We start from the raw sequence: 23,085 nt of genomic DNA on the forward strand, positions 1-23,085 counted from the left end.
TCGCCATATTTCATATATTTGACCAAATACAAAATTTGACAATCTTGTCTAGAAAAAATGTCTCCAAATTATATTAAAATCGTGGTGGTGTAGGGTATCATATAGTCGGTCCCGCCTGACTTTGATTCTATCCTTACTGGTTCAATCTGGAAACGGAAGAGCCACAACCATACAACTGAAACATTTGCGTTACGACAACAAAATTACTCATGAGCACGATAACTTACAATTGACTATCCGATTTGGCAAAAACATTGCACATCGTAAAATTTCTTCCAAACGTACATACATCAAGGTCCAAGAGGGTCTATATCCCTCACAAAATTTCAACAGGCTCCTTCTTGGCATGGTTTTGAGGTTTTAAGCACGGTTTTCAAACTAATTACCTCTAAATTTGGCAATATGTTAGTGTATTCCCAATAACCAAATTTTCCCGCATCAGTTGTAATTCGGCTTTGCTCGTCCCCTGTGGACAGGAATTGGCACATTTATTTGGAACATACAATTGTCAAAATAAGGGACCCAAAAGTTCTAAAAAGACCAGCATTTTTACGGCAAAAAAATGGGTTGTGTAGTCGATATTCCATGTATTCATAGATATAAGTAAAAATTTCTGAGATTTAAGGGTCAAAATTGGGAGAAATGCAACTGTGAATAACTCATGAAAGTTCGTTCTTGGACGATGACTATAAAAAACAAGTAAACAAGTATCTGTTGGCTTTGCAGACAGAGGAATACCTTCAGCCTGTGTGTTCAGAAATTTGGGAGTATGAATTTACCGACAAAGATGTGGATTAGGATAAAATCTCAAAAGTTTTGCGAGGGAGGCACCTGAAGGAATGGACCGACATAGTCCATTTTGGAAGTATGTCTTATTTCGGGTGTCATTCCTCTCGAAAGGACCATTATGTTAGGAAACATGGACTTGCCCACGAAAAACAACATATCGCTGTAAACAGGGCTACTAGGAGTGCATTCGGTAAAATTGCCAAAGGACAGTATTCGGCTCGGGTGTTGTCGTGCGCACCAACCACTACATATGCTGGCAGTAGGGGTTTTGCACAGTTTTCATGTCATTTTCTCAAGAAGTATGGACTTGATACTGAAAAAAGTCCACATTCGAGATATAGTCCACATTCGAACTTTATCTTACACATTACAAATATTATGATGTGCGAAGTATGGACCAAATGGGTTAGTCTCTTCGAGAGTTATCGTGCGCATAATTTTTGTGAAAAAAATTGAACTTTGTGGGACGATATGACCCATCTTCAAACTTAAGTTTGGACAAAATATTACGAAAGCCAAATTTTGAACCAAATCGGTTAATCCGTTCGAGAGTTATCGTGCACTCCCGCCAGCCAGACAGACAGAGTGACGGACATTTCTAAATCGACTCCATATTGTCTGAAACGTATGTATTCCAAACATACTTGGGGTCTAAAACCATTATTTCGGTGAAGCACATTTTCCCGTATGAAAGTGTATATTAGGGTTATGACTTTTTACCAATCTCATATCCCTGTGTCATAGCTTGATGAGTTTCTATATAAGATTACATAAAATCATAATTATAAGGTAATTCGGTGAAAACCCCTTACGTACAAACTGATTTTTAAAATTTAATTTATCAATTTAATTTATTTAATTTATCATGCATTTCGTAGATATTACTATTTCACATAACTTATGCGAATATTCATACTTCCGTTTAGAACCTACGTTTTATAATAATGTTATTCATTTATTCAGATTTAAACGAATTTTTAATTGAACGGTCATACTAATGCATAATTTTATGGGCACTCACATACACATTTAAAACGTACAAATATATATGTATTTGCCTGTATGTATGTATGTGTATATTTCCATACATACTCATTTCTATACAATATATGTTTGTATGTATGTATTATAATATAAGCACATTATTGCAATGGTCCGAAACGAACCAACCGAACATCACTGCTGTATGAAATAATTTTGCAACAAATCCTGGTACTTCACATTACAGTTGTCTATGCTGTGCAGAAATAGCCAAAGCTGCAACATCAGTTTCAACCCCACCGGGACAAGCTATGATTATATTACACATACACATGTCTCTGTAATGCATGTCTGCATAATAAGCATGGACATTTATGCAAGTAGCATTCGTGCATGAATTCACATGAACATTGCGCTCAGCGTTGTGGCTTAAAGTGATTGCGTCAATGCACCTTTTGAACTTTATGTAAATTGCAAAATAGAAATGAATTCAAATTACAATCAGGCCATCTAAAAACGTAATTTTCTCGCAAATATACTGTGAACAGAAATCATTAGCTATAACAAAGAGGTCATTGATGATGTCGACACCTGCATAATAATAAATGGTTCGCTCAATGAATGGAGCTAAGAAATGCGTGGTGGAGGTGAATGTGGGTTTGTGATATTACAGTGTTTGTTCATGAATATTGTTGATATTGGATTTGAAGGAATCCGTTTCTTTGGTCCTATGAGCATTGTCGCTTATGTAGATATTAAATTCGGTTACAGTATTACATCCTAAAAGAGGCATACATGACTCTGGTTTAGAATAATAAAGAGGAACTGTAGTGTAATGGGGATGGTGTAGGAGATGATAGGTATCAAGGAACGCCACCGATCGATTTTAATACGGCAAAGCACATGATTTTTGTTGATCCCCTATTGAAATGGTCACTCTTAGTGTCACTCGAGGATTAGCATTTAGAAACCTTTAAATGTTGTAAGCTAAGTTGTAAGTAGTCCACAGTGACACAGCTGCTGGTTCTTCGATCCCCGAATTGACCCGGAACAGGGAATGTCCGATTCGGGATCTTTTGGCCGGTATCGGGACGAGGAAAACGCAGGACCAATATGGATGTACTCGGTTTGTGCCATCGGCAATAGATGCAGGGAGAGGGGGCGTCTCAAGGTTTTCTCTAGATTCGTCCATGTGATGAACTACGACAGGGACTATGTTGCTGCATCTTGCGTGAAGACAGGCCCAATGAGTTTTCATCGTCGTTATCAGAATACAAGAATTCCCCGAAATCCTCTCAACAGCAGTCACACACGCACGACTTAAAACGGGCCGTTGCTGTTCCAATCCCAGAAAATTCATCCTTTTTGCAATTTAATGCAATGGGCTCTGAGGCAAGATCAAGGAAATAGTGGACTTTTTATGGCTCTGAAGAGACCGTATCATGGTCGCTGCGGTGCAGGAAACCAAGCTCAGCGACAACTGCAGCTTATAGCGTTGTTATCACGTGCTGAGGAAGGATGGCACCAGAAGTGAAGGTGAGAGATTATCTTTTCTATAGCACCAGTCTGTTTAACACAGACCTATCTCGTTTGAGCCTGGCTCTAAAGACCCGTACATGGAATTTATGGGGTGCAGCCAGATGTGGAACTGCGGAGATAGAATTGCTTAACATATATAACCGCCGATAAGCAACTGTATTCCAGGTTATATTGCCAACATTGGCTCGATTTTGGAAGGTCCTGGTGGACTTTAATGCTCATCATGATTGGTGGCATATGGTCCTCGGAAATGACCAGAGTTGTATAGTGCTGGGTGAGCAGATTGATAGCTCTACGTTTTTTACGGTCAATGAGGACGCCCTTACCAGAATGAGCGGAGAGTGTCACTGATATAGCCATCGTGTCACCGTAGTTTCTCTTGGGTCAATCACGCCGCACTACCATAAATCATGGGAAATCTAATAGGCATAGTTTCAGAGATCTGCCCAACCCAACTGATGTTCGGGTAGCAGAGAGGACGTTTCGAGACATCATCAATGATACAACCGCTTGGTATATACGTGATTAAAAAAATGAGAGTGATGAAGTTAGACGAGCCTCCCCGAGTGACGCCATAGTCGTGGAGCTGGTACCGGAGTTTAACAGGTTAGTCGGTGAGCATAAGCGGAAAAGCTCACTACAATATCTGAAGAGATGCAACATTGGAGCCGTTATATGTGAATTGTGGGCAGCGGTTAAGTCCCTCTTGAACCCTGGAAAGAAGGAAGATAGGGTCTCAGTCACGTTTGGCGACGAAAAGGTTCACAAGTTATTTTAATCGACAGTTTGTCGATTACCCCCGGAGAAACAGGGCGAAGAGAAAGATACTACGTGGTATTAGATCTCACAACGGATGATGTTGCGAATGTCTGCAGTAACACAAAATCATCCAAAGCATTGGACCCTGATGCAATTTCCATGGAAATGTTGATACAGCTGGGTGAGCCGGAAGTCGAGTATATCACCAAAGTTCCAATCTGTCGCTTGCCACCCACGTCGTTCCCCAAGACTGGAAAATGGTCTTGGTGGTCCCGGTACTACATCCAGGCAAGGATGCCAGCAAATGTGAATCGTACAGATCGATTTCGCCTTTTTCACTATGGGTTCCGTAAGCAGCAGATCACGCCATCTGCACACATATAAGTCGATGACTCAAGCCAGAGCAAGGCGTGTGCTATCAAACACCTTTGACACTGTCAAGCTCACAACGCCATTTGAGCACATCGAGCAGACCATCCGGCTAAGTAAAACGTTGGATAATCAATTATATTTGGATTTAAGGAACAGGGATCAAGAATCAGGGAGGGGTGATATCTTCGAAACTGTTTAACCTCTAATAATAATTGTTTCACAAACATCCCAGAAGGGACAAGGGAGACTTCTCTCATATCAATGAGTGCACCCCGATTCATATTAGATCAATCATATGGGACCTACTGTTTATCGCCGAGTCCGAACGGCGTGTCTAAGACATGTAGAGAAGTTTTACATGACTGATATACTCAGGAAATGTCGCCAACATTGGTACTGAGGAGTATTTTGCCACCGTTAAAAAACTGTTGATGTTACCTGGCCGGGGAATCAAACCCACGACCTTCAGCGTGAAATGGCGGATGTGGCACCCACTGTTTAACCTCTACCTCTTCTTATTCTACCCCCTCAAGACGGCATTGCTATATGATATTGGGGTCAGATACTTTCCCTGATGTTATTTGTGAAAGGCTGAACTGCTACTTGACTGATCTTTCCACCTTTTTCACCACATGGGCTGCAGAGGTGAGCACTAAGTTCGATATTATGGTCCATGGTATCCGAATTTCGACCACTAGTTAACCAAGATTCTATGGGTAACATTCGAAAGCATGTTCAAGGCATCTTCGCATGGCAAAGATATCTAGGACAAGCTAAGATGTTGGAAGAAGGTCCTCAAGTCCCTAGCCGGTAGCACTTGGGTGCAGATAAAAAATCTTGGTCACCACATGACCACATCGCGACATGTCGGCCTGTGGTAACCTATGCGGCGGCAGTGTGATGCACAATATACAAACCTACAGAACTCCGTGCTGACAATTGCGACAGAATGCTCCCTCATGTCCTCAGTGGATCATCTACATGAGATGACAGAGATTCTTCCAGTACAGCAATACAATGACATAGTCAGGTTGTAGTACTTGGCCGGGAGTTACTGTGAGAGCCATCCTAATCACCATTGGATTGGATCCCTCCATCCATGAATGTCAGGAGGAATCTTCATGATCTAAAAAGAGAGGTTCAATTTTACAAGTGAGGACACCTAGATAAACAAACCTATCAAGGAGGTTTAAATGGCTTTTACACAGATGCAATCGCATATGCAATAAAAGATTATCGTGTGAGTGCTGTCCTTGGAAACCAGAGTAGTTTTGACTCGACTACGCTAGAGATGACGCATTCATGTAAATTTCTATAGACCCAAGATTGATGACATGGTGCAGAACATCTGGAAAACATGAGGCACACGCTCGCACAACACACTGCACCTCCCTAATTGCCCTGCCAATCCTACTCAACTAACTCTAATAGCTTTTTTTGTCAAATCCCATCGAAGCAGCCACATTCCCAGAACTGGAGAAAGACCCAGAGCCAGATAATGCTGTTACAGCAATAACAACATCCAATGTAAAATCCCATGCTATAAAAAACAAAGAAGAAAACCAGAGCCCTCTAATGTTGGTAGCCTGCGCGAGAGTTTTAAGGACCATTAACGGCGATTCTTATACAAGGCCGATATTACTGGGTTGGGAAAGGCGTCGCAAAAATTCATTAAGGTGACGCACTTTTTTAGAGTTGCCATGACGTAAAACATGAGTTTGGTTGCGGATTTGTAGCAAGTCGGAGGTTAAAACTGCTTCAAATCAGAGAAAGGAAGACTTGCTATAATATGAATAAAAGCAAAAAATTTTCAACATCAGCTCAAGGTCCCAATAAAGAGTAGGACGAACAGACCAAGGATATATTTTATGGGGGCTAAGAAGAAACGTTATACTTGGCGATTTTAATGCCAACATTAGAATGGAGAGTTGCTTTGGCCCAACCGTCGCGAAACTTAGTCTCCACAGTGAAAAATCAGACAATGGAATGAGGCTGACAGACTTCGAAAACATGATAGTTACCAAAGTTAAGCATCTCGATATTCATAAGAGGATGCGCTATCTCCAGACCAAAAAAGAAAAGAAATCAAATTAATCACGTTGTGATACATGGAAGACATTTATCGGGTGTTTTGGATGTACGATCGTTCCGAGGAGTGAACATAGCAAATAAAATACGAACAGACACAAAACGGACGTTGGTTATCGGTAAGCTGCAATCACAACTGATAGCCGCAGCATATTTCACTCAATTTGCCCAATTGCTTATTCAAAGCATTCCTCGTCCGGATAACATATCAGCACGTTGGCAAAGTATTGCCCACGAGCGCAAAAACCATACTAGGATACCAGAGACCTCCACCAAGGAACCCATAGTATGACCAGGAGTATCGTGCTGCTACCGAAGAGAAAAATGCGGCATATAGGAATACTCAACAATTAGTAGCAACGCGTAGCGAAGGTGTATGCATCAGCTAGTTTGCACCATCTGACAGGAAGAACGCATACCCGACGATTGGAACCTGAGCATCCTGTATTCCGTCCAGAATAAAGGATATAAGATTGTGTTCTCTATCTACAGGGACATAAGTCGGCAACCAATTGCTTATAAGATAAGTCTATGGTCAACGACTTAAACCTATGGTCAACGAAATAATTGGGCCATATCAATGCGGTTTTAGACCTGCCAAATACACCATTGACCAGCAGCCTTTTACAGCCCTCTACATTCAAAGGTATTCCAAGCCATGTCTGAATTTGGTATTCCCGCAAAGCCCATTCGGTTTTGTAAAATGACATTTACTGAAACTAGGGCCACAGAAAAAATAGGAAAGAACCTCTCCGAAGAGTTTAGTACAAGAGGAGGTTTCAGACAACAAGACAGCCTTTCGTGTGACCTATTTAACATTCTGCTGGAAAAGGTTATACGAGATGCAGATGTTAAAAGGAATTGCACACTTTATACCAGCTGTGTTATTGACTTTAAGGGTAAATCCGTAAAGGAAGTAACTGATGCCTTTAAGAAGGACGAAGAAAAATGGGCTAAAATGGTTCTGGAAGTAAACGACGAAAAGACAAAGTTGATGGCATAGACGATAGGACCAACTGTGGAAGTTGCCACTTATACATTTGAGGCACTTATTATAATTCGAAAGATCTACGGGCCAATATGCGTTCACGGCGAATATCGACGTTGTATAAACCATTTAAGCATCTCATAAGCGCAACAGGCTATCTCCATACTAAAAACAAGAAATCAAATTAATGAAGTTGTGATAGACCGAAGACATTCGAGCGTGTTGGATGTGTGGACATGGACCACCACATTGTTGCAGCAAAGGTGCGAACTCGATTAAACGTGAACATTAGGGAGGCCAAAAATAATAACAATAAATAAATAATAAATAAATAATAAATAAATAATAAATAAATAATAATAAATAATGAATAAAAATTATTTTTTTGTAATCACCGATTGCTAATTTCGACTGTAAACATATTGAAACTAAGTAAACCAAAAAATTATGTCAAACAATTAAGTGTGGTCGTGCTCCTAAAGGCGACCATTTTTCGCAATTTTGGAAAATACGTAATTTTCTGGGGAACGAAATAGCTATTTCTCGGAAACTGTAACAGATATTGTGTTTATTGTTTTTTTGTTAGGTAGGTATTATTGTTGCCTTCAAAAAAGTTTCAGTAAAGTACTGTAGAGTTTACACGAAGCGAGCTATTTTATTGTTCCTTAGATACTAAATTTTAGCGAAATTCATAATGTAGTAGACTAGAGCTTTTAGGGAACAGCTTGGAAAAACGTTTTCACAGAATGATACCCGAGTGTATCATCTTTCAGCCTATATACACTTGTGTGTCATCTCCAGCTCCGTCCGTTAAAATCTTTTTATACCCTCAGCATTTATGCTAACGAGGGTACATACATTTTCACTAGGGCAAAATATGCCACATCGAAATAATGGTTTTAGACCTCAAGTATGTTTGGACGAAATGTGTTTCGATTTAGCAATGTGCGTCCGTCTGTCTGGCTAGCTGGTGCGCACGATAACTCTCGAACGGATAAACCAATTTGGACCAAAATTTGGCTTTCATAATATTTTGTCGAAACTTAATTTAAGTTCTCTCCTTAAAGTACCTCCCCCACAAAAGTTCAAAATGTTCGGAAAAATTGTGCGCCCGATAACTCTTGAAGGGAAGGACCGATTTGGTCCATACTCTACGCATTTTAATATATCTACCAGATATAGATCAGTTTGAATATGGACTATATTTGCCTATTACTTCGGGTACCTCCCACACAAAATTTCGGATAAGTTAATTTTAACACCTTCTCTTGACTTACTCTGACTTCTGTTGAAGCAACTTGCAATCGCTGTCTCAATTACGACGGTAAAAGTTTTTTTCAGTGGCAAGTCCATACTTCTTGGGAAAATTGCCCGAAAGTTGTAAAAAACCCCTATGGCATCATATGTAGTAGCTGAAGAGCACAATAGCTCTCGAACTGATAGACCGAGTTGGTCCAAAATTTGGGCGTCGTCATATTTTGTCCAAACTTAGTTTAACTTCTAAAATGGCCCATATCGGTCCTCTCCTTAGGATACCTCCCCCACAAAACTTCAACATTTGTGTCTAAGTGCAGTTTAGGGTCTGTTCGAAGATCCTTTGGAAATTTATTCCGATGATGTTCTTTGTGGTCCTGTTTACAGCCATATTATGTTTTCCGTGGACAAGTCCATGCTTCCTGGCATACTGGTCCAACAGGTGTACGATAATCCACTGAAATGACTAGTGGGCGCGATATCTATCGAAAAGATATGACTTTCAAAATAAGATCCACTTTCATAGTGCACTATGTCGGTCCATTCCCTCCTCCGCAAAACTTTTGAAATTTAATCGGCAAGGTCAAATGTCCAAAAAGTGCCACAAAATTCTAAAAAACCCTAAATACATTCGATATGTCCGTAGATGAAAGTTGCAATTCACATAGGCTGAGGATATATTGAATAGAAGGGGGACAAATGAGTCGACTTTGGAAATAAAAAGCTTCAATTTGAAATTCACAAATGCAAATTTGCAATCTTGGATGTATAAATAAGGGCTCCAAGTGGCGAAAATTGTCTACCAACAACAACATCTAATATGCCTGAGGATGTTAGCCTAATCAGCTAACGAAACGATCGTCGCATAGCGGTTGATGTGTGTGTAGCACTTCGCTAGATATCAATTTTTCAATGTAATCTCCTTAGGTCATAGAGCTCGCTTAATTAATTTAATTAAATTTTTTAACTTTGACCTTGAATTCCTGGGCAACAACTAGTTTTTTGAATGTTGCATCGGAAAGCTGATTATATTATCTGTTGAACAAAAAAAAAATATATATAAAAATATCTCTATACGTTCGAAAGTTGAAGAGTTTTGACCAGGAAACGATTCTGAACCACTGTGCGACATCAGTATAGTTAAATGTATCAAGTTACAACGATTGCGTTGGCTCGACCATGTCATAAGAATGAGCGATGTTGAAGCTGCTAAATAGTGTATAAATACGGGCCGCATGGCAGTACACGCAAACTGGAAAGCCAAGGCTTTGATGGAGTAAACAAATAGAAAACGCGATAGAAAAGCGCGTTATTCCAAATTGGAGAAATAAAGCACTATTGGAGAGGAATGGAAATTTTTTCTTAGGTTGGCTTATAGGATAAATATTTTGTGGAAGGCCAACTAAGTAAGTGAGTACTGAGAATCTGTATCTGGAATATCCGTTCTGTTTGTAAAGCAGTTTACGCACTGGCGGATATACTTGCAAAGTACTAGACCAGTATTACTAGCTTACCGGAAACAATGGGTTGGAAAAGACAATTCAACAACTACTAACGGTGACTCAATCTATTATAGCTACCGTAAGAGAAGACAATAATTTTCCTGTGGGTTGGGAAGAAGATAGTGTCCTTCCCATTGTATTATCTGGAAACCTAACTTTCACAGCCGTTGCTTGTACACCAAAATCTTCCAAAGATAATTTAATGGTTTTTTGTTTCAAGTTCAGGAATACATAAACTAAATTTTCAATGTTTTCTTCAATTTCTACATCCCCATTATATCCAATTATCCACATTATTTCCATAATATCATTAAACCAATTACATACAGATATACATACATTCTCTATATCCCCATCTGCTTAAATGTTCAATAGCTTCAAACCACCACTTATATATCTATTTTGTTTAATATTCTTCCTTTTGCAGGACCACCATATGTGCGGGCCATTGGACCCATCAAAGCTGTCGCCGGCGAAGATGTAACAGTACATTGTCCGTTTTCCGGCTATCCAATAGAACAAATTAGATGGGAGCAAGGACATCATGAACTGACAACAAGTAAGACAAATTGCCAATGTTAGCTAGACATCGATAGAAAAAAATCCAAATCGATGAACATTCAAACGACACATACATCGATATGCAAATGACATGTTCAATAAGACGTGGGGTGTACATAAAAGTTTAAATTCCATTTTAAATAAAAATTAATTTGGGGATTTTTTTTGCAATTTAGTGTAATTTGATAAAAATCCCAGGCCAATATCTCTATGGAAAAAAAGAAATTCCTATAATGTATTTCTTAATTTCCTTAAACCGTTGTTTGTAATGTAACTTTTGTATGACCCCACGTGTTTTTATGTAAAAAATCCAGTATATTCAAACCATATGTGTCCAACAGATATGTATGTGAACTTTATAAAAACTCAAATGGTTATTTCTCTATATTTTTGTGTCTATGTACTCGTACTCGTATGTCCCTTAACTTGTTATTACTTTTTTCTTTTTTTTTTTTTTTTGGTACATTTATGTTTTGTTGTTATTGCAGATTCCCATTACTCTTTAGCACCCGTACAACAGGGAGGATATCTTGTCATCAAGAATGTTGAACCAACTCGTGACCAGGGCATCTACACCTGTATTGTTAAAGTTCGAACGGGAGATGAAGCACGACGTGATATTCAATTGAATGTCAATAGTAAGTAATTTTTGTATGTATATACGTGTGTTTTATGTATTCCCTACACCTGGCCCCGCACATCAAAACGGAAACTACATACAAATCCATGTAGATACGATATGACGATGATGTTTCCAATTGACATATTTGAAATTCAATGACTCAATTTTATCTGAGTTTTATTTCCTAAGGGAAAATTTTGAGCTTGTTAACAATTGGGAACGGTTTATATGGCAATTCTCTGTTCTTATGTTCATACCTGTGTATGTATGTGTGATTGTGAACTTTTGACTGAACAATTGACATAGATTTGAAAATGTATGATTTGTATGTACTGCAGTTTGTCCATCTGTGGTGAACTAGATTTTCACATGAAACTATTAAATTGCATTGGACATAGGTATATCTAAAACACTTTATGCCATAAAGCAGTATGATATCTAGAAAAAAATTTACGGATACAACTCAAATATTCCAAGTTCACATGCTGTTATTTTGATGATTAATATCAACTACAAATATGTATACTACTTACGTACATCCACTTCGAACTACCGTATGATATATTTATTTACATACTCAGATGCCAGTTTATTGTTGAAGCCGAACCTAGAATAGACTTCAAACGTATGGACCGTCTGCATTATTCCTATTGAAACCAATTTTTGGTGTGACCTTCTTTACTAAATATTTTTTATCGATGTTATACTCTTCCCATCCACAGTGTGTCCAAATGCAATATTTTGTGCCAAAAATGCCAAAAGAAAATTTTCAAAAAATACCAAAAATTGTACATGGAGTGATAGAGAGATTGGTTGTACCGTTATATTTGTACATAGTAACGGTACCTAAAACATTACCTTTTTTTGTAAAAAAATATACGTGAAATCACATGGAAATTCGTCGGTTTTGTGTGGAACATTTTATCGCGAGTTATATGAATTTTTTAATGGTTATTTTTGCTATCCGATAGACCGAGATCTGTCGCATTAAAACGTGCTTATAATTATCTGTATTTGCTTACAGTTCTGTAGAACAACGGAATTAGTTTTGGAATCTTTTTAACGTGTATATCCTTTTCAATAGGATTTAGCTAAAAATGTCCACAGGGCTCCACCGTTCTAATGGTATACAAATTTATTAATGGTATACAAATCAATTTCTCAATAGAAAAATTGTGACCAACTGCGACGCTGGGAATATACTCGTACCACATATAACGGGTGACGTAGGGGGTGAATGATACCAAGCAACGGTCTTGACCGGCTTTAACATGGCAAAGCCCAAGATTTATCTTGGTCCCTCTTTCATCTCAAGTGGACACTGACCTCCCCGTGGTGTCACCTGGGGAACTGCCTTTAACACCCGTTAAAGGTAGTGAGCTAACATGTGCCGCGCGTTCACCCATAAGAACGTTAAAAACTTGGGTTTGGGCGTCGGGTTAGTAACCCTCCCCTAGAAAAAACATCCTACTATGAAAAAACGAAAGAAAAGAAAAACAAACCCCTCTAAAGTTGACGAACCCCGCAAACGTTTTAAGGACCATAATCTGCGAATCTGCACCTGGAATGTTCGCACTCTTTATAGAGAAAGTGCAGTCTTCGCATTGGCAGACGTACTTGAAAAGTACAAGGCCGATATTACTGCCATACAGGAAATACGATGGATTGGGAAAGGCGTCACAACAACACCTAAAGGTGACGCACTGTATTATAGCTGCCATGATGTAAAGCATGAGTTTGGTTGCGGATTCGTAGTTAGTCGGAGACTAAAACATCTGGTATCCAGCTTCACCCCAGTGAATGAAAGACTTGCTGCAATTCGAATAAAAGCTAAATTCTTCAACATCAGCTTTATATGCGCTCATGCTCCCACTGAAGAAAAGGACGAACAGACCAAAGATATATTTTACGAGCGCTTAGAAGAAACATATGACCGTTGCCCTGCCCATGACATTAAAAGCATTCTAGGCGATTTTAATGCCAAAATTGGAAAGGAGAATATCTTTGGCCCAACAGTCGGGAAATTCAGTCTCCACAGTGAAACATCTGACAATGGTATGAGGCTGATAGACTTTGCAGCTGCAAAAAAACATGGTAGTTAGCAGTACCAGATTTAATCATCTCGATATTCATAAGGGCACCTGGCTGTCTCCAGATCAAAGAACAAGTAATCAAATTTATCATGTTGTAATAGATGGAAGACATTCATCCAGCGTGTTGGATGTACGATCGTTCCGAGGCGCAAACATTGATTCGGACCACTACCTTGTTGCAGCAAAGGTACGTACCCGTCTAAACGTTGCAAATAAAGCACGAACAGACATAACGCGGAAGTTGGACATCGATAGGCTGCAAACACAACAGATAGCCACAGCATATTCCACTCAACTAGCCCAATTGCTTAACGCGAGCACTCCTTGTCCCGATAACATAACAACACAATGGCAACATATTGCCCACTCCATGCAAATAGCCGCAAAATCCATACTTGGATTCCAGAGACCTGCACAAAGGAATTCATGGTATGACCAGGAGTGTCGTGCTGCTACCGAAGAGAAAAATGCGGCATATAGAGCTACTTTACAATCAGTAGCAACGCGTAGCGCACGAGAAAGATATCGGGAAAAAAGGAGATAAGAGAAATGTCTTTTCCGCACGAAAAAGAGAGAAATGGAAAAGCGGGAGTGTGAAAAAATCGAGATGTACAGGAGCCAGAATGAAGTCCGACAATTCTACCAAAGAGTGAAACATCAAACAGATGGCTTTGGTACAGGCACATCCTCCTGTAGAGACCAGCAAGGTAATCTGGTAACAGATACAGATAGCGTGCTCAGGATATGGAAGGAACATTTCTCCAATCTGCTGGTATCCAATAGTAGCGAAGACGATGATACCAAAGATCCAATCCCAGAAGATGGTATAGAATGTATACCGCCCGGCCAAGATGAGGTAAAAACAGCAATCAACCGGCTGAAGAATAATAAAGCAGCAGGAGCCGATGGCTTACCAGGCGAGCTGTTTAAAACCGGAGGCGACGCGCTGATAAGGTGTATGCATCAGCTAATTAGCACCATCTGGCAGAAAGAACGCGCACCCTACGATTGGAACCTGAGCATCCTATGTCCCGTCCACAAGAAAGGAGATAAGACTGTATGCTCCAACTATAGGGGCATAAGTCTTCTCCCTATTGCCTATAAGATAGTGTCAGGTATATTGTGCGAACGACTAAAGCCAATGGTCAACGAAATAATTGGACCATACCAATGTGGCTTTAGACCTGGCAAGTCCACCATTGACCAGATATTTACCCTGCGGCAAATTCTAGAGAAGACCCAAGAGATGCAGATCGACACATTTCACCTTTTTGTCGATTATAAATCAGCATTCGACAGTCCCCTTCGATCAAAGGTATTCCACGCAATGTCTGAATTTGGTATCCCCGCAAAGCTCATCCGGCTTTGTAAGATGACTTTAACTGATACTAGGTCCTCAGTTAAAATTGGAAAGAACCTCTCCGAAGAATTTTGTACCAAAAGAGGTTTCAGACAAGGAGACAGCCTTTCGTGTGACCTATTCAAAATTTTGCTGGAAAAGGTAATACGAGATGCAAATGTCAAAAGAAATGGCACAATTTACACCAATAGCCACATGTTACTTGCCTATGCTGATGACATAGACATCATGGGACGATCAGTAAAGGAAGTAACTGATACCTTTAGGAAGGTCGAAGCAGAATCTGCGAAAGTGGGTCTGGCGGTAAACGGCGAAAAGACCAAATTGATGGTGTCGACGCGAAAGCGTCCATAGAGCTCGGACCATCTGTGGAAGTTGGTACCTACAATTTTGAGGTAGTTAAAGACTTCGTCTACCTCGGCACTGCCATAAACACAACAAACAACATCAGTTGTGAAATAAGAAGAAGAATTGTATTGGCCAACAGATGCTACTATGGTCTAAGTAAGCAATTTAAAAACAAAGCCACATCTCGTCAAACAAAAATAACACTATACAAAACGCTGATACTACCCGTGCTAATGTATGGCTCCGAAGCATGGGTACTTGCGCAAGCAGATTAGGCAGTGCTTGGTGTGTTTGAGAGGAAAATTCTTCGAAAGATCTACGGGCCGATTTGCGTTGACGGTGAATATCGACGTCGTATGAACCACGAGCTATATAAGCTATACAAAGACATGAATATAGTTAAACGTATCGAGATGCAACGATTGCGTTGGCTAGGCCATATCATGAGAATGAGCGATGATGAACCCGCTAAAAAGGCGTATGAATATATGCCACATGGCGGTGCACGCAGAATCGGCAGGCCTAAGCTTCGATGGAGCATGCAAGTGGATGAAGAAATGAAAAGGCGCGGTATTCCAAAAGTCAAGCGAAAAACAGAGAGGAATGGATATCTTTTCTTAGTTCGGTCTATAGAACAAATGTTCTGTAATGGGCCAACTAAGTAAGTAAGTACATATAACGGTACCACCCGCTTTTAGGTATTTTGACGATTTAACCTACAATAATCAACCGATTTAGCTAAAAATTGAAAAAAAAAAAACCTTTTCTACGATTATTCAAATAATGGTACGTCTCGTTGTAAAGATTTTTAAAGTTACTGACCAAATTTTGGAATACAATTGGCTGAATATTTGGGATCTTAGTGAGTAAGTAACATCCATGCAAAAAAGGTTCTTTATAGGTCCACGTTTTGATATAGTCCCCATATAATGGTACCGCCGCTTTGAGTTTATAAATTTAAAAATATACGAATTTTTTGTAACTCTGTAAAATAAAATATCTCCATTTGATATACATCTCCCCTAAATTTCATAGCTCTTCATCCGTTTAGAAAATATAGAATTTTGACACCATTTTGGAAACATTGTGCATCTGCATGAATCATCAGTTTGTTGGTATTCCAATATACATATTTCAGCTGGAAAATCTCTATTATGATTAAATATATACACTGTATGTGTGTATATATATACACTGATACCTGTATTATCCCGCCACTCACATTTATTCCTAAAATTTTCGAAGTTTTTTTTCTCAAACAAACTGCGAAAGCAGACGCCTCGTTCAATCTTAAGTAACATGTTTTGATATTATCGCCATTATTCCTAAATTGGTCAAAATTCTGTAACTTTTGAAAGGATAGAGATATTTTCATAATTCTTTTTTGGTTAAACAGATAACACAATCAGCTCTTAGATAAATAGTAAGTGGACAAATTTGGCCTGTAAGTTGCCGAGAAACTCAACGTCAAAGTTAAACTTTTGAGTTTTTTACTATTTTTCGTCAAAATATCAATATCGATGCATCAACATTTTCTACAAGAGATTTGGGAAGAATACATAACTCAATAGATATATTGGGTAGCTGTATAATAAATAAACCGCTCCCGGCACTTCTGAAGATCTGATCCTCAGCCGACAAAGCGAATCTTTGTCGACAATGCCAAATTTTTGCCCACAGTGTTATACCCTCAACCTGTGTTTGGGAAGAATACATAACTCAGTAGATATATTGGGTAGCTGTATAATAAATAAACCGCTCCCGGCACTTCTGAAGATCTGATCCTCAGCCGACAAAGCGAATCTTTGTCGACAATGCCAAATTTTTTCCCACAGTGTTATACCCTCAACCTGTGTGAAGTAAGAACTTGTATGAACTTGCCGACAAAAATACGGATTTAGATTAAAGCTCAAAAGTTTTGTGGGGGAGGTACCTAAAGAATTGGAGACATTCCTCGCGCCCACCACTTATTTCAGTTAGACCTTTGGACCATTATATCAGGAAACATGGACTTGCCCACAAAAAACATACTATCGCTAGGAGTACCTTCGGTAAACATTTCCAAAGAATCTTTTAACATACCCTTAACCGCACTTAAACAAAGATGTTGAACATTTGTGTGGATTGTACCCCAACCAATGGACCGATAGGACCCACTTTTGAACATAAACTAAGCTTGGGCACAATATTTCGAGATCCAAAGTTTGGACCATATCGGTTGATCCGTTTATGAGACATCGCGCGTATTATTTTAGGGAATATTTTCGAACTTTTGTGGGGAAGGTACTGGAAGAAGTGGACCTATAAGTACCACCTCCGAATTTTATCTAATATTAAAAAAAGTTACTATATTAAAAGTGTGGACCAACGCAGTATTCGGTTCGAACTTGCTGGCCGTAGGGGCAATTTACAACTTTCGGGGCATCTTGTCAAAAAGTATGGACTTGCCCATCAAAAAACTTGAACCTTTGCAATGATTGCAACCTGTGAACAAATCAAAACTATTCGAGAGAAGGTGTCAAACTGCAATTTTTCGAAATTTTGTGTTGAAGGTACCGGAAGCAGTTGACATATCGTCGGTGTCATGCTTAAGTGTTCCATATGCCATTTTTGACTTTTTGAATTACACATGGTTTATAGGGTTTTCCGGTATGCTCTTTCTGAATTTCTAGTCGGCTTTCTTCCATCTGCTCTAGTTTACGAGATATCCACGCCTCGACGGGAAAGCATAAACTTTTTTCTGTTATGAAATTAATATCTTATATAAATTTACAAGTTCAAAAACACATTTCAAAAATTAGAATTTTAATTTTCGAATTAGGAGTATTTATGCTATTGAGGCAAAGATGGAAAATTTTTTTGTTACTTTGTTCCATGTGATTTACAATATTTCACATTTGTGTTATAAGTGCGGATATGTAAAAAAACGACAAAAATTCTTTTTTTAAAAAAACCTCTATAACTTTTATATTCCAATACATATTCATCTAAATTTTTGCAATTATGTTCTATATACTATTATTAATATTTCAAGTCAAAAATATAAATATTTGCTTTAGCCAGCTCCAAGCAGTTATGACGCAAAACATTAAAATGCGTTTATCTCAAAACAGACAAATGGCGTATGGAACAATTAAGCATGACACCGACGATATATAGTCCATATATCACAAAGTGCATAGTATGGACCAAATCGGTTACTGCCTTCGAGAGTTATCGTGCGCACCATTTTAGCGAAAAGTTTTGAACTGTTGTGGGGGAGGTACCGATATGACCCATCTTAGAACTTGATTTAAGTTTGCGCAAAATATTACGAATGTCAAATTTGGATCGTATTAGTTTATCCGTTGGAGAGTTATCGTGCGCTGCATCCACTACACATGGTGCCTTAGCGGGTTTTTAAAGCTTTCGGGCCATTTTCTCAGGAAGTATGGAATTGCCCCTGAAAAAAACGTGTACCGTCGTAATGGGAGGAGCGAACACAAGTTGTTACAACAAATCGCAAAACGATTCGAGATGAGGCCTTAAACTGCAGATTTCCGAAATTTAGTCCATATTCAAACTTGATGTATGTCTACTAGAAATATTACGATGTGCTAAGTATGCACCAAATCGGTAAGACCTTTTGCGAGTTATCGTGAGCATAATTTTTCCGTAAAAAATTTTACTTTTTTGGGGAGGTACTCGAGGGAGTGGACCGATATGGCCCATCTTCGAACTTAAACTTAGTTCGGAAAAAAATATTACGAAAGCCCAATGGACCAAATCGGTTGAGAGTTATCGTGCGCTCCTGCCAGACAGACAGATAGACATTGCTAAGTCGACTCCGAATGGTCTGAAACGGATTTCGTCCACATAATCTTGGGGCCTAAAACCATTATTTCGATGAAGTACATTTTCCCCGTATGAAAGTGTATATAATCTCATTAAAAGTTTTGAACTGTTGTGGGGGAGGTACCGATATGACCCATCTTAGAACTTGATTTAAGTTTGCGCAAAATATTACGAATGTCAAATTTGGATCGTATTAGTTTATCCGTTGGAGAGTTATCGTGCGCTGCATCCACTACACATGGTGCCTTAGCGGGTTTTTAAAGCTTTCGGGCCATTTTCTCAGGAAGTATGGAATTGCCCCTGAAAAAAACGTGTACCGTCGTAATGGGAGGAGCGAACACAAGTTGTTACAACAAATCGCAAAACGATTCGAGATGAGGCCTTAAACTGCAGATTTCCGAAATTTAGTCCATATTCAAACTTGATGTATGTCTACTAGAAATATTACGATGTGCTAAGTATGCACCAAATCGGTAAGACCTTTTGCGAGTTATCGTGAGCATAATTTTTCCGTAAAAAATTTTACTTTTTTGGGGAGGTACTCGAGGGAGTGGACCGATATGGCCCATCTTCGAACTTAAACTTAGTTCGGAAAAAAATATTACGAAAGCCCAATGGACCAAATCGGTTGAGAGTTATCGTGCGCTCCTGCCAGACAGACAGATAGACATTGCTAAGTCGACTCCGAATGGTCTGAAACGGATTTCGTCCACATAATCTTGGGGCCTAAAACCATTATTTCGATGAAGTACATTTTCCCCGTATGAAAGTGTATATAATCTCATTAATCTGCACTCTTGCAAACATTTTAAATTTTTGTGTCTAAAGCGGTTTTTGTCCAAACATGGAAGTTGAACTATGGAAGTTGAACACACTTATTTTAGTGTACTTAAAGACTATCTCCGAACATCACCATTTTTGAAATCAAGAGAACAATTATATTGACTAACATATGCTATTTTTGCCTAAGTAAGCAGTTTAAAAGCAGAGGTACCTCTCGCCAAACAAAAATCACATTAAACAAGACCATGTACTTATATATAGATCCGAAGCATGAATTTGATGGAACACATCTTCAAAATATGTATAGACCGATCTGCGTTAGCTGTGAATATCATGTTTTTGGCGGTATGACCTAATTATGAGACATCGCTCAAATCATGGTATCCAAAGGATGCAAATTTGCACAGTAGTTGTGACGCCTTTCATTATCGCACCCCCAGATATTTGATATCGATTAGACGTCTAGAATTTTTACTTAAAGAAACAATGTCCTCACTTAATTTCCATTTCTAAAGTTGGTCAGTAGCATTATTACACGCCCAAGATGAATGGACGGACAAATAGCAATACAAATATACCTTGTTTGACAAACTGCATTTTTGTTCCGCAAATTAAAAATCAATTTTCTTCAATTTTGCACAACACAATTTTACACATTATTATATTTTTCAATTTTCTTCTTTTCTTTCTACACCAGGCCCTCCAGTTATTGAACCATTTAAGTTTCCCAAAAATCTTCAAGAAGGAGGACGGGCACAAATCACATGTGCAGTGTCCTCGGGAGATATGCCCATATTTTTTAGTTGGAAAAAGGATGATATGTCTATACCATCAAGTTTACAGGTAAGTGATAATGTATTGAATGGCCAAAAGAAACGATAAAAAAAATATTAGCAAAAGATGAAGCCCAGACCAGACGGTTGGAAATGAATAAGAGAATTCACATATTCATTCAGTTCTAATAACACACACAATTTAATACATTATCCCTTGGGTGAGGCGAAACTAAATAGATGTGTCTCTCCACATTTCCTGTCCTTAGGACTTTGTATCAAATTTGTTGTTAAAATGTCATGGTACGAGTGTGTGTGTGTGTGTGTGTGTGTGTGTGTGTGGGAGTTTGGATTTGTATTCTTGTTAACAGACAAACTGTAGCAACAACAACATAAAAAGTCTACGGCACAAAGAAAAGCCTTAGCTGCAGACATAAAAAGGATTTCTCTTGTTTTTATACCCTCCACCATATGGAGGGTATAATTAAATTTGTCATTCCGTTTGTAACACATCGAAATATTCGTCGGAGACCCTATAAAGTATATATATTATTGATCAGCATAAAATTCTATGTCGATTTAACCATGTCCGTCTGTCCGTCCGTCCGTCCGTCCGTCCGTCAGTCCGTCCGTCTGTCTGTTGAAATCAAGATACAGCTCGCAATTTTAACGATAGAGAGTCAAAATTTGGTACAGAAGTTGCTATTACTTGCAGGATGGTTGGTATTGAAAATGGGATATATCGGCCCACGTTTTGATATAGCCCCCATAGAACGGTACCTCCCGATTTTCGGTATTTTTAAGGTTTTAGCTTCATTATCACACCGAAATGGCTGAAATTTGATACGTAGTCTTCTTTAGGGGTACAAAACTTGCTCCCAGAATTTGGTCGGTATCGGTCCATACCTTCATATAGCCCCCATGGAACGGTACCTCCCGTTTTTCGGTATTTTGAAGGTTTTCGCTTCATTATCCTACCAAAATGGCTGAAATTTGGTACGTAGTCTTCTTTAGGGGTATAAAACTTTTCCCCTAGAATTTTGTTGGTATCGGTCCACACCTTCATATAGCCCCCATAGGACGGTATCTCCCGATTTTCGGTATTTTGAACGTTGTGGCCTCAATATTCCACCGAAATGGCTTAAGTTTGGTATTTAGACTTCGTTGGGGGTACTCAAACTTCCCCTTTAAATTTGTCGGTATAGGTTCACGCCTTTATATAGCCCCCATGGAAAGGTACATCCCGATTTTTCGTGTTTTGAAGGTTGGGTCTTCAATATTCCACCAAAATGGCTGAAATTTGGTATTTAGTCTTCAATGTGATATAAAACTGTTCTCCAGAAATATGTCTGTAGTGGTCCACTCTTTCATATTGCCCCATTTCTGACTAAAAAATTCGTCGGTAGAGGTCCACGTTTCGATATAGCCCCCATAGAACGGTACCTCCCGATTTTCGTAATACTGAAATAGCCCCCATAGAATGGTGCCTCACATTGTTTTACCGAAATTGCTGAAATTTAGTATTAAGTCTTCTTCATACACGAAAGGAAACAAATTATTCCATTTTACTTCAATACAACTTGTGGTGGAGGGTATAACAAGTTCGGCCCGGCCGAACTTAACGCCGTTCTTACTTGTTTCGTTTCTTTTTCTGTTCAAAGTCTTCGACTATACCTATACCGTTGTTGGGTTTTAAAGTAATCTATGGTTTTATGGTTTATTTTCGTTTCCAATTTTTTTGCTTTCAATTAACAAAAGATTTCCGAGAAAAAGGAGGAGTTTTATTCGTTGCTTGTTTTTAAGGACATCAGTGCTAAGCACAGTGGCAAATACACCTGTTATGCCAGTAATGCTGCTGCCAAGGTTAACTACACTGCGGAATTACAAGTGCGAGGTGAGTGGAATATTTTTTTTGTATTTGTTCATATAAATAACATGGTATTTAAAGGCATATTGAGAGTTTATGTTTTATGTAGACAATAAAAAGGTAGAGTTGTTTATATAATATGTACATTTAAGATAGCTCCTCTGGCTCAAAGTATTTATAATTCTATTAATTATTATTTTGAAATTCGTTAATAATATATTCTTGAAATACCAACAATTGTGAGTACAGACAGTAATTAAAATATATTCGTTGAAGAAGAAACCTATTGATTTTGGAGATGGTCGGATAATATTTAGGGGTCGGAATGGGCAAAAAAACTTATTTGGAGAAAAAGTCAACATTTTATTTCTAAGCGAATATCTCCGCTTCTATATGGGGTATATCAAAAGCAAATCCTGCTTACGAAAGTAGAAGGTACCAATTTGCAACGATGTAACGTAGGTTGCCGTAGGTGGTCAAACATCGAAGATATCGCAATAGCCGCTTATAGAACCCAACTTTTCATTTTTGCGATTTTACTAATAATGGCGAATATCACAGCTTTGCTTGGG

General features: G+C 38.8%; 1 protein-coding gene across 3 annotated transcripts in view; it reads left to right on the forward strand.

The window, feature by feature from the left end:
- Dscam3 (Down syndrome cell adhesion molecule 3) overlaps nucleotides 1-23,085 on the forward strand; it is a 457,425-nt gene that overhangs the window by 294,445 nt on the left and 139,895 nt on the right. For all 3 annotated transcript variants that reach the window (XM_073960642.1, XM_073960641.1, XM_073960643.1), the window contains exons 13-16: nucleotides 10,700-10,831; nucleotides 11,322-11,471; nucleotides 20,571-20,716; nucleotides 22,405-22,540. In XM_073960642.1, the coding sequence (XP_073816743.1) occupies nucleotides 10,700-10,831; nucleotides 11,322-11,471; nucleotides 20,571-20,716; nucleotides 22,405-22,540 (564 nt within the window). The remainder of the gene's footprint in view (nucleotides 1-10,699; nucleotides 10,832-11,321; nucleotides 11,472-20,570; nucleotides 20,717-22,404; nucleotides 22,541-23,085) is intronic.

Source organism: Musca autumnalis, unplaced genomic scaffold (assembly GCF_047663935.1).
Source record: "Musca autumnalis isolate F117 unplaced genomic scaffold, ASM4766393v1 scaffold_1, whole genome shotgun sequence".
Lineage (NCBI taxonomy): Eukaryota > Metazoa > Arthropoda > Insecta > Diptera > Muscidae > Musca > Musca autumnalis.